Source organism: Babylonia areolata, chromosome 8 (genome assembly GCF_041734735.1).
Source record: "Babylonia areolata isolate BAREFJ2019XMU chromosome 8, ASM4173473v1, whole genome shotgun sequence".
In the NCBI taxonomy this organism is placed as follows: domain Eukaryota; kingdom Metazoa; phylum Mollusca; class Gastropoda; order Neogastropoda; family Buccinidae; genus Babylonia; species Babylonia areolata.
The window spans coordinates 6,985,417-6,998,670 of NC_134883.1; the positions used below are offsets into that span (position 1 = coordinate 6,985,417).

The 13,254-nt window shown below is 38.9% G+C and overlaps 1 protein-coding gene across 2 annotated transcripts in view; it reads left to right on the forward strand.

The window, feature by feature from the left end:
- LOC143285023 (putative receptor-type tyrosine-protein phosphatase mosPTP-1) overlaps positions 1-13,254 on the forward strand; it is an 85,617-nt gene that overhangs the window by 52,643 nt on the left and 19,720 nt on the right. The window contains exons 14-21 of one of the 2 annotated variants that reach the window (XM_076592197.1): positions 760-813; positions 5,694-5,805; positions 6,893-6,999; positions 8,409-8,506; positions 8,840-8,933; positions 9,652-9,731; positions 11,070-11,204; positions 12,070-12,195. In XM_076592197.1, coding sequence (XP_076448312.1) covers positions 760-813; positions 5,694-5,805; positions 6,893-6,999; positions 8,409-8,506; positions 8,840-8,933; positions 9,652-9,731; positions 11,070-11,204; positions 12,070-12,195 — 806 coding nt within the window. Of the gene's footprint in view, positions 1-759; positions 814-5,693; positions 5,806-6,892; positions 7,000-8,408; positions 8,507-8,839; positions 8,934-9,651; positions 9,732-11,069; positions 11,205-12,069; positions 12,205-13,254 lie in introns of both variants that reach the window. The other variant, XM_076592198.1, reaches the window with a different exon arrangement.

A 13,254-nucleotide genomic window follows, 5' to 3' on the forward strand; every position in this document is an offset into this window, starting at 1 on the left:
TCTTTCTTTTTTTCTTCCTTTCCTTCTTCCTTTCTTTGATTTACTTGTTTGATTGATATGTGTATTTACTTATTTATTCATTTTGTTTCAGTGTTTTTTGGTTTCATGTTCATGTTGTTGATTTCCTTTATAATCATCATGATTATTCTTGTTTAAGTTGTTATTATTGTTGGTACTGGTGGTGGTGGTGGTGAATCTTATTGTGTTATCGGTGATGGTGGTGGTGGTGATGTTTCCAGCCTGGAACATAAAAGTATGCATGAGTTTTTATCTTACCAGTCTCTTTTACTGAATGATTTATGTCTTCATGTCTCTAATCTTACCTGGCTGTGTCAGTCTGACAAGCAGGACCCATTGTATGACACCTGTATGGCTATGTCTGTCTGTCTGTCTGCACTGTTTGTGGTTGTGTGGCTGTTGAATTGGTCTTACCTCTGTGTGTGTATGTGTGTGTGTGTGTGTGTGTGTGTATGACATTTCTTGAAGATGAATATTTCTGTTTTACAAGGGACAGTTCATTTGCTTTAACCAAGTTTTAACATGATGCTGGAAAAGTCTGTGGTGTTACAGTGGCTTTTGTAGAAAACAGTGCTTGTGGAGAAAGAGAGAGAGAGTGTGTATATCTGTGAGTGTGTGTGGGTGCATGCATTTACATTGGGAAGGAAAGGGGGAGAGAGAGAGAAAGAGAGAGATCATTCATTTGTATAATTTTTCTCTTGTCATGCTTCACAATAGCCTCTCATCTCGTTTTCTTTCCAGTGGAAAGCTTGGACGAGATTGTTATACGCGATCATTTGGGTACTCAGAGTCATGGTAATACTTCAGCGTGCATTTTTTTCCCACTCTGTGTGTGTCTCTGTTGTGCTAAACCTTGTGCAAGTTCAGTGAGGAGCATCTGCATGAAACATTTTTTTTTTTTTTTTGGTTTTATTGGTGTGGGGGGGGAGGGGTGTGGGGGGGTATGAATGAGGGAAATACCTGAAGGACATGATTTGAAAGAAAAATTCATTTTATATGTAATGGAAAATGTCTAAAAGATTTTCAGAAAGAATTAATTTTTTTTTTGTATGTGTGTGTGTGTGTGTATAAATAGATTTAACGGGTGGAAAGGCACTGTCAGAAAATGTTAGGAACAAATGTTCCGCATGCCTTTTTGTTTTTAATTTATTTTGTAAATTTAAAAACTGTTTTAAAGAAGAAAAAAAATCACCGGAGTATTGCACGAACTAAACTTGCACTTTGATGGTGTGACTGCATGATAGTAACCATAATGACCACCACTTCATGCCGGTTTCCTGATCATCAAATGTTCAACCAACCTGTCAGCCTCCCTGAAGCAAGTGAATATGGATGCCTAGCTTCCCCTTCCAAGCCCTCTCCCCACCCCCCAACACTCCTCTCCAACCTTCCTCCACCCCACCCACCCCCTCACCCCGACCGCCCCACCCACTCCTCAGTGCCTCCGTGTTTCCTGATCTGCATTGCCAGTTTACCCCCCACCACCACCACCATCATCATCAGCATGACCATTGAAAGAAAGACAAAGAGAGAGAGAGAGAAGGAAAATGACTGATGAAGGAAAAAAGGTTTTCAATAGTTGAACCCAAAGCAAAAAAAAAAAAAAATAATAATAATAATAAAATAATTCCATTCCTTTGCAAAATTGTAAGAGTTTTCCTGGTGCTGAGCTATGTTTTTTAAGTGCTGTGACAGTTAAAGTTTCATCAGCATGATTATCACAAAATAACAGATGTGTTTGAACGTAAAAAAAAATATTAAAAAAAAGTCAGTAGTTCATCTTTTCTTCTTCTTATATATATAAAGAAGAAGAAAAGATGAACTACTGACTTTAAGAAAAAAAAATTTTTAATTTTTTTAGCATAATGCTGGTGGAATTTATTATAGTGAGCTAAGTAGCTTTTATTTTTCCTTCCTTTTGTGAAAGTTCTTGGTCCAGTATGTAGGATTAAGATGAAAATTTGGATGACTTGGTGTAGCATGTGTGGTTTGTAGAGGTTAGTTGGTGTGATCTGTGTAGCAAGATTATCGTTTCAGCTTTTTTCTCTTTTTGTGTGTGTGTGTGTGTGTGTGTGTGATTTTTAAAAAAATTTGTGTGCTTATTTTGCTTTTATTTTCTTCTGTCTGCATTGAGTGCCTTCCTTTGCTTTTGATTTTTTTTTTTCTTCTTTTTTTAAAATTTCTAATTTTTATACTGAAATACTAATACAGTCAGAAGTAGTTGTAGATGGGTGTTTTTGTTTTGATTTTGTTTTATAATCTGTTCTTGTTGTGCTTCTTTTTTTTCGTGTTTTGCAAATAATGTTTTGTTTGGCTTCAGTACAGTAATTTTATCTAGATCATCTGAAAAATGCTGTGTACCTAATGATGTATTTCTGAGTTTGTATTTTCAGTGATGAGATTTGTTATTTGGGTGGTTAATATATATATTTTTTGTTGTTGTTTTTTTTTTTTCTCATTCTAAAGACAGTTATATGTTTATGGTTTATACATTCTGAACGTCATTTTGGAGAATTTTTCTTTGATTTGTTTGTTTGATTAATTGTTTTTTTTTATTCTGGATTTTTTTTTTTTTTTAAATAAAGAATTGTCGTATATATTTTGGGTACATACAGTTATGCAGCCAGTAAGGAGATAGATGTATTTGATATTGCTAATCAGTTTACAAGTGAAATGGTGGCTAAGTGGATAGGATGTCTTCCTAAGAGGTGAAAACTCCACAACTCCACACTGTAATTGTTCATGGACCATTGGCCGTGATTTTTCTTCACCCATCAAGGAACTGCAAACAGTGGTCTGGGTGCTAGTCTTTTGAAAAAGAAGATCAACCTAGTCTTGTGTGCAGATTTGCTTGGCACACTTGTGTACCCGAGTCTAGAGTATCTGCAAACTTATCATAGATACTTAATTAATCAAATCCGCTCCTTCACATATTTGATGAAGACTGTTATTGATGTATTTATGTATGTTTATTTATCTGTTTATTTGTACAGTTGTTCATAACTTTTGACCCTTTCTGATATTGAGTTTATTCCAGTTCAAAGGCTTCAGCTAAGAGGAAAATATTGGAGGAAAGGGGGAAAAGTTTTTTGTTATCAGCACAAGCATACCTACCATTACTGAGGGCCCCCGTATGTGTCCCAGAAAATGGATAAAATAGACAGGTTATATGCTGCATGTCCAGGGGAAAAAATCCGACTGTAACATTTTTTCCCCCAAAATATCTGTTGGGTAGAAATTCACCCTCAGATGGCTTTCTGACCATTGTTGAAGACATTTCCTTAAGACTTACAGAAATGCTGCCAAATATTAGCAAAGCCACTTGATGTAAAGCTGGAACTGTCCAAACAGTACCAAAACCATTTTGTGAAAGTCCATTTGATTTCCGTCACCGGCGAAGTAACCGTGGCAAAACGAACCATTGCTCCTGGCTGTCAGATGACTGTTGTATGTTTGCTGAGATGTTCCTGAAAATAATACCCTGTCCCTGATTCTAATGTATGTTGTTCCTGAAAAACAAATTTGGGGGTAGGCATGCCTGTCAGTATGTTTTCAAACAAAATCTTTTGTCTTTTTCTGTTGAATTAAGTAAGGTTTGGTTTGGAAGGAAAAACAACCAGCTCTATTTTTGTTGATAGTATGTTTTCAGCAAAATCCTTTTCTTCTCTTGCTGAATTGAGTAAAGCTTGCTCCTACTGTTGATTCACGTGTTATTGAATTTACTTTGTAGCATTATGTCCGTAGTTTTTAGTGTTCGTCATGTTTGCTTTCAAGTTCTGCTGCTGATCAGTTATTTTACCGGTGTCTGCACTTGTTTGAGTTTCATTCAGACAAGATCCTGTGCTTTAATTTTGATTTTGCTTGAGCAACTCTGGTGTGTTCATTATTTCATCATTGTTTAAAATTAAATGTTGATATTGGTGTGTTTATCAGCATCAGACATGATGTTTGAGATGTATTGCATGTAACTTGTTTATTGCATTCTGTTATGCTCATAGTTAATTGATTTTGACACATCCAGTTTGGAGGTACAGAAATGTTTTATATATTTAAAAAAAAAAAAATATTATCTATGCTTTTTCTGGTAAATTGTAATTCTGATAACTTGATTGAACATTTGGTGCTCAGTTGTATATATTAATTTTTCAATCAAGAAAATCTGTCATGCACACTGTCAGATTCCAGGTAAGCTGAATAATGTTATTCTCAGGAACCAGTATTTGTCATCACAGTTTGGGACAAATGTATTTTTGGAATCAGTGGAGAATTATGTATGTGTCTGCTCAAAGTCATTTCAAGATTGAAGATGTGATGTTGATAAAATTTCTGAGAATAGTACATTATGTAAAGTGCAGTTTGATCAGTCACGCAATAATCACACATACGCATATAATAACATTTCATTTTCTTGTGTGTGTTTATATAATTTTCTCGTATTGTTCAGATCCTGGTATGCTTTACACATTTAGCTCTTTAAATTTTGCCAGCATTGGCAGCATGTATGGACAGTCACACATCAATTTGAAGTACCGTATATCCTTCAGGATCAGTCTTCTCATATGAATCCAGTTTATGGTCTTTGTATTATTGTTAATGCTTGCCACAGGTCAGACATGTTTTGATGTGGAGCATTGCAGGGCTGAACTGAGAGTGAATAACAACTTATCAGCAGGTAGTTTTCCCTCCTCAGACTTGAGAGTGAGACCTTGTATCTCTGCAGAGTGTGTATTTGTGCCCACAGCACATTTTTCACATATGCTCTTTGTAGTGGTGTTCTTTATACCCATGTAACCTGTAGGTTTGGGAAGTCTATGAATTTGATACAAATGATTTCGAAATCATTTCAGTTTATTTCATTTTGAAGTATATTTTATATTGTTATGTGTACTTCACTTTAAAAAAAAAAAAAAAGTTTCAGACTTTGAATTGGGGATAGGGGATATTTATGTCACGCATACATTTATGCACACATAGACAGAATGCAAACAGATACGCACATGCTTACACACATGCACACACACATAGTGACTTGGTGACAGGTAGACATACTCATGCACATACATGTGCTCATTATCTCTTTTTCTCGTATTGTTCACATACACATACACATACATTATACTCATGCACATACATGTGCTCATTATCTCTTTTTCTCTCTTTCTTTCACACACACACAGAAACACACACACACACACACACACACACACACACAGAAACACACACACACACACACACACACACACACACACACACACACACACACACACAGAAACACACACACACACACACAGAGACACACACACACACACACACACACACACACACACACACACACACACACACACACACACACAAAGAAAAAGAAAGAAGAGAAACAGAAACATGTACGTCATACATATACACATACATCCAACACAAGACAAAACACACGCAGTCACACATACACTCTTTCTGTGCCTCTCTGTCTGTGTGTGTCTCTCTGTCTCTGTCTCTGTCTGTGTGTGTGTCTCTTTCTCTTCCTCCCTCCATCACCTTCCTCCCTCTCCTCTCTCCGTCCGAATCCTCCCTTTCATTACATCTAAATAGGACAGAAAAAAAAAAAAGGGACGAAAGGTGTGTCATTTATCGTCCTGTTCATACACCTGACTTGTGTGCATGCTGTCACTGTGACACAGATCCCAACGTCCAGGAAAACAAAGGGGATGGGGTGCCCACAGAAATAGTGGCTGGCGTCACCTGTGCTCTTATCGTGGTCATCGTCATTGTGGCCAGCTTCATCGCCTACAGGTCTGTGATGGATGGGGGCAAGGGGTGGGGGGGGGGGGGGGGGGGGTGGAAGGGAAACTGAATTGTTCACGGTGAATGTGGTTGTATGTGTGGTGTTGAAGTGTTTATCGTTTCTATGACAAACGTGTGTGTGTTGTGTGTGTGTGTGAGTACAAAAAAGTGTGTCAACTCTGTGTGTGTGTGTGTGTGTGTGTATTAACTGTACAAAAAATAATGTGTGCTGCTGTGTGTGTGTGTGTTTGTGTTAGCTGTACAAAAATAATCTGTGCAGCTGTGTATGTATGTGTGTGTGTTAGCAGTACAAAAAGAAAGTGTGTGAGTGTGTGTGTGTGTTTGTTCATGTGTGCCTGTGTGTATAAACATGAAAGACGATACACATACCTGATGACAAAGAAACGGAATCCATTCGTGGGAGTGTTTCTGTATTATGTGGATTATCATATTGGGCCGTTTGACAGTTTTTTTCTCCCAGTTAGTATTATTATTGAATTAGTATTGGTATTGAATTAAGCTCACACCCCCAAAGCGTTCCATTGTCATTTTCTTGGGAATGCAAATACTGCAGTTTTTGGAGACCTCATGGCTGCAAGAGAAATTAAAAGGTTGATGTGAAGATTGATTAAATGATGTATTGATGTTATCCTTGATGTTGCAGGGAAAATGAAAAGGCTGGTGTTAAGATAGGCTGATTGATGTGCTGATGTTATCCTGGGTGTTGCAGGGAAATTAAAAGGTTGATTATAAGATAAATTGATTGATTGATGTGATTATTATACCTTTGAAATGTTACATATCTGTTTTTACTGTAAAGCATGGTGAGCCTGCTCTTGAAAGCAGGGAACCGCATTATATAAGCCTTCACAGTATTATTATTATTATTATTGTTGTTGTTGTCATTATTGTCATTAGTATTATCTTTTTTTTTCTTCTTTTTTTCTCAAGGCCTGACTAAGCGTGTTGGGTTACGCTACTGGTCAGGTATCTGCTTGGCAGATGTGGTGTAGCGTATATGGATTTGACCGAACACAGTGACGCCTCCTTGAGCTGCTGACGCCTGATACTGATAGTATTATCCTGGGTGTTGCAGGTCGCTGGCGTGTCAGAAGTGTTACCAGGCAGCCTATTACTACCTGGCCGTTCCAAGCAACATGCAGCCTACCCCTCCCACCGTCATCATGGTGGCTGAACCCAGTGGTCAGTCATGCTCTGTTCCTCTTTCCTCTCTCTCTCTCTCTCTCTGTTTTGTTTCTTGTTGTTTCTTGGGTTTTTGTGTGGGTTTTTTTTTCATAATTATTTTTAATTATTGCATTGGACAGAAAGTAGTAGCATCATTTGATTCACTAAAGTCTGAACATTCATGTGTTGACATTAACAAAGTATGTATGTTGTATATAGATAGATAGATAGATGGACACAAAGTCTGTTGTATACAGATAGATAGATGGATGGACATTAACAATAGATGGACATTAACAAAGTATGTTGTATATAGATAAATAGATAGATAGATATTCTACATCAGTGTAATTTATATATATATATATATCTCACATTCTCTTATCACGTTATCACCACCTTTATGCACAATTTACACATTCTAAATCAAACCCTTTTTTAATCTCTGCTGTCCCTGCAGAGCATGAACCAAAAATAAGTAAATGAATAGATAATGAATTAATGAATAGAACTGATAGCTGTTTGTGCTATAAGCTATTCTACTTCAGAGCAGTCATTTTGCAGAAAATACAATGTCTGCAAACTCTAAAACTAACCCTAATGTTGGGAATGAACGAACAATTGGCATGGAGATGAAATTATTAACAAATAGTACAGAGTGGTAACTCTCTCCATTCACAAGGTACACAACTTCAAGTCAGTGCTGCTTCTGCTACTGATTCAGCTAGCACACAGGTAAATAAAAGGTACATTGGAACAATGCCTAATTGTTTGTTCATTTCCAGTTGAAAAACCACCGAGGCAACCATGTGTTTGTTCTGTATAGTCCATGTGTTCTGTGTGTCTTGTTCAGGATTAAAAAGGCTTTGCCAGTCTTGAATAAAAGCTTATTTGTGTTTGCACATTTCTTCTGTCTTTGCTGCTGTGTGCACATGTCTGATGATTGGTATAAGGACAGGCCCAGCGCTTCCTTTTCGAGGAAGTGTCTGGGTTTGTTCCAATGTACCTTTTAGTTATCTGTGTGCTAGATGAATTGGTAGCGTAAGCAGCACTGACTTGAAGTTGTGTACCTTGTGAATGGAGAGAGCTACCACTCTTTACTATTTGTTAACCCATATGTGGTTTTTTGTTTGTTTTTTTGTTGCCATGGTTTTCTTTTATTCTTATTTCTAGAGGTTTGTTATCAAGTACTTGTGTTTGAAAGGTTCAGAAACTGACCTGAAAAAATTTGATGTGTTTATTTATTTATTTATTTATATTATATATATATAGAGAGAGAGAGAGGCAGAGACAGAGAGAGATCTACATGTATACATTTGAAATGATCTATCTTTTGTTTAGCACACTATATCAGTTGTTTTCCTTCTAAGACAGTGCACATGCCAGTATATGATGTAAGATGATGTCTTCCTGGTTTCTTTCTGCAGAAGACAAGGAGTACCCTGAGGTTCCTGTGAACCAGTTCCCAGCTCATGTGGATGCCATGCACGCTGACAGTGACTTTGCTTTCTCGCAAGAGTTTGAAGTAAGAATTTGCTCTTTGTCTTGAGGTATGGGTGTAGCTGTGTGTGTTTGTGTGTATATATATATGTGTGAGTGTGTTGCGTATGTGTGAGAGATAGAGAGTGTGTGTGTGTTCATTGGTTTGTGGTGGAGGGGTGTCAAAAATTAGAAAAGAAATAGCATATTTGTATAAGATTAGCATGAGGCTTTTTTTTTTTTTTTAATTATGGGGTATGATTATGAATCTGCAGCTGGTACAAGTTCAGCATGTATGAATCAACATGTGTGAAAGTTCTTTTGTCTAACAGTGATTTACACTGGAAATGAAGACAACGAATATCTGTTTTCTGTTCAGGATCTGTATCGCAACACGCGAACAGACTTCAAATGTGAAGCTTCCAACATGCCTGAAAATCGAAGCAAGAATCGTTACATCAACATTGCTGCTTGTAAGTATTCACATTTTTCTTTGATTTACATTCATTAGCATTATCATTAGGGTAAAACATAGTGAGCTTCACACTTATTTTGATTTTACTGAACTTAAGTGCAAACCATGTATTGATATGATATTGAAAGAAAAATCGGGATGGAAATGACATTAAAAAATAGCTTTGCAAAGCTTTTTTTGGTGTCTGGATAGGGCATAATGATGTTAATTCAGCCCTGATGTGAAGATATGATTGATGAAATGGAAAACAAAGGAGACCCCTATGAACAAGCACCCAAAAGGGTTATGGACTGTATTTATTCTTTTGCTCTGAGATTTGATTAACTCTCTCCATACGAACGGCGAAAGAGACAACGTTAACAGCGTTTCACCCCAATTACCATCATCAAAATATTGCAGTCGGAAGGCTCTTATACTGAAGAGGTAAATGTTGACAAAAAAAAACACAATTCTGATGACGGAAGCTAAAGGGTGGGTCATTCAGACACCCACTGGACATCCGAGGGGTCTGTGTAGAGGAGAAGAGAGAACTGGCCATACCGAGTGAGTTAAGGCCATGTTGATGAAAATGATAGAGACTGGGTTGTGCACATGTCTGAGTATTCCTGATTGGTGTATACCTTTCGGTAACTTCAGGTGCTTTTGGTATTGTTTTGTTTTGTTTGCTTGCATGTTTGCTTTTTCTCTTTTGATAACTGGGTAGGTCATCATTGCAGTTGATCACTCCCGTGTCATGCTGAAAAACGACGCGGCACGACTGAGGCAGGCTGACTACATCAACGCCAATTATGTGGACGTAGGTTTGGTTTTTTGGTCTCCTGTACACTTTCTTTCACATATCAGGCCTTTATAGATCTAAGGGCTGATTTTGTGCTCATACATATTCATTCATTGACAACTCAGCATAGACTTCTTCTTCTTCTGCGTTCGTGGGCTGCAACTCCCACATTCACTCGTGTGTGCATGAGTGGGCTTTTACGTGTATGACCGTTTTTACCCCGCCATGTAGGCAGCCATACTCCATTTTCGGGGGTGTGCATGCTGGGTATGTTCTTGTTTCCATAACCCACCAAACGCTGACATGGATTACAGGATCTTTAACGTGCGTATTTCATCTTCTGCTTGCATATACACACGAAGGGGGTTCAGGCACTAGCAGGTCTGCACATATGTTGACCTGGGAGATCGTAAAAATCTCCACCCTTTACCCACCAGGCGCCATCACCGTGATTCGAACCCGGGACCCTCAGATTGACAGTCCAACGCTTTAACCACTCGGCTATTGCGCCCGTCAGCATAGACAGTTTTCTGGGCACAAAACTTGGGTTGTTGAAAAGTGTCGATGCTGGATGAGACAAGAGTATCTGATGGTTCATTGGTGGGAGATATGTCATTTGGTTTTAGGGGTGCAGATGGATGTAGATTATGTCACTTTCAGCTTCCAGTGGGTGACACTAAAGATTAGGAGTAAAAGGATGTGTGGACGTTCTTTCAGGGACGATAAAATTGCAGCAGTTCCTGTAATTGTTGCTTTTAGGTCAACAAGTCTGTCAGTCTCATTTGTGTCCATCTGTTTTATGTGTACAGAAACAAATATCAGATGACTGGAAAGAGCAGTTCTGTCTTAGGAGTTGGATTAAATGTCCAGTCACACATACTGGTGATTGTAGACAGTTTGTTAAAATTTTGATTCCACATCAGACCTTGAAATTCAAATGCCTTTTACTTCTTCTTCTGTGTTCATGAGCTGCAACTCCCACGTTCACTTGTATGTACACGAGTGGGCTTTTATGTGTATGACCATTTTTACCCCGCAATGTAGGCAGCCACACTCCACTTTCAGGGGGGGCTGTATGCTAAATATGTTCTTGTTTCCATAGCTCACCGAACGCTGATATCGATTACAGGATCTTTAATGTGCGTATTTGATCTTCTGCTTGCATATACACACAAAGGGGGTTCAGGCACTAGCAGGTCTGCACATATGTTGACCTGGGAGATCGTAAAAATCATCACCCTTTACCCACCAGGAACCTGGAACCCTCAGATTGAAAGTCCAACACTTTAACCACTCGGTGCCCATCGGAATGCCGTTTACAGTTGAAGTGTGCATTGATGACCTCTTTGTCCACAGGGTTACCAAAAGCCCAAGGCGTACATTGCCACCCAGGGTCCTTTGCCACAGACCTTTGCCGACTTCTGGCGCATGGTGTGGGAGCAGAACTGCAGCGTCATCGTCATGATCACTAACCTGATGGAGAAAGGGCGGGTAAGTACTTGCCAAGACTTCCTTTTTTTTTATTTTCTTTTTTTTTATTTCTTTTTATTTTATTTTCTGGGTCAGACCAGCATGTTTCGTCAATATGTAGGTTATGCATCTGCTCCCACCTCTTTATGAATATGAAGCAGATGAGGTGTAGGATAGAGTGGTCATGTCATTTGTAAGGGTTCTTTTCATGTAAAGCACCCTGAGCGCTTAAGAGAGAAAGGGCGCTATGCAGATGTGTGGTGTTATTGTATGGATCAGTCCACACACTTTGACCCCTCCTTGAAACTGAAACTTTCTGCGTCAGTTTGGACTTCAGACTTTTTATGGGGAAAATGGTACTGAACTGCATCTGATGAGCATTGTATTTTCAGTGTCCATGTTGATCATCAACCTTATCTGTATTGATGGCGGATGTGTCTATGTTTTGTTTTGTTTTTTACAGGCAGGATTTTTAAATTTCTTATTCTGTCATGTGAGCAGCCATATTTATTTTGATGTTCTACTCTAATTTCTTATTTTGAAAAAGCTAGTATTTGTGTATCAAGGAGACTAAATTCAATTTGACCATTTTTTGTGTGTGTGTGTGCATTGTAGAGCTTGCTGAAATAAAGGAATGCTTTGAAATTCGCCTGATAACTCCTTTCTACACCCCACTACCTTCTTTCTCCCTCTCCCCTCCCCCACCTTAAGGCAGCCATTATAAGAGTGCAGAAGAGCAAAAAGGATCATTTTCAATATACTTCAGTTACTTGACCCTTGTAGTTTTAGAACAACACTGAGTAAGAATATCACTCACTGGCAGAGGAATCGACCTATGTGGCTGTGCTGACAGCATTGTAAAGTGATTCCTGGTGTCTGGTTGCAGCGGAAATGCGACCAGTACTGGCCCAGCGACGGTGTGGAGATCTACGGCAACATGTCTGTCAAACTGCTGAGTACTGTACAGCGCGCACATTACACTGTCAACATCTTTTCCCTTCGGAATTTGAAGGTAAAAAAGGTATGCATGCTTCTCTCCCCCCCTTGCTTCGTAGTCTCCTCTGCAGCTTTGGGTTTGTTTTGTTTTGGCGTGCTTGACAACCAAGGAAACGCATTGATCGTCCGAGGAAAGCAGGCGGTGTTGTTGCACATTTCTGTGCCGATCTCTGTTCCCTGTCTAACTTTGCTCCATTGAGGGCTCCCACTTGTACAACAAAGTTTACGCTCAAACCAGGGATGGTCGGGTTCACCGTGTAAGAATTTTCTGGGGGGGGGGGGGGGGGGTTATATAATCATCCTGCACAGTTTCCCTCTCAGTCTTTGCTGGAATATAGTACAGTAACTGACTCGCATCAAACTTGACTCAGCCATGAGATAAGTTCAGTCATTTTTTCAGATGGGTTCACAATGGAATAATTTTCTGTTTTCTTGTTAAATATCTGGCAGTGTTTCCTTCTCTCATTCTTTGCTGAAATATATAATACATTGACATCAGATTCTGACTGGACTGTGGAATGAGAAGTGCAGTCATTATCAGTGGATTTGAGTTCCAGAGTCATCATTTTCTTCTGTTGAATACTGGCAGATTATTTGAGGTCAGAGATCGTCCTTAATCAACAGCATTGAAAGAAATCAGGAGTGTGTGTGTGTGTGTGTGTGTGGATCCACCTAACTACAGGAATTTATAACTGTTGGTGTTCTGAGCTGTTGTAAAAATCTTTTATGAGCAACAACATTTCTCACTGAGGGAAACATTGGTCCAGAAAATAGCAGTGCATTATCTGCCTCACATCAGAATCTGCCCCTTTTTCCTGGTCATTCTTCAAAGAGAAAGCAGCGTGTGAGGTCTTCTTGACTTTGTCTGGGACCAGATTCATAGCTGTTGATAGGTACACCTTAAACATAGCAGTCTGTCATGAATACAGAGATTGCTTCTTGCGAAAATAGGTGAGTGATTGTGGGGAGTCATATTTGAAAAGAGAGAGAGATCTTCAGAGGTTTTTGTAGTGATTGGCCAGGCCTGTTCCAGAAATGTGGAGCTGGAGGTGTGTTGGTTCTCCAGCCTTAGCTA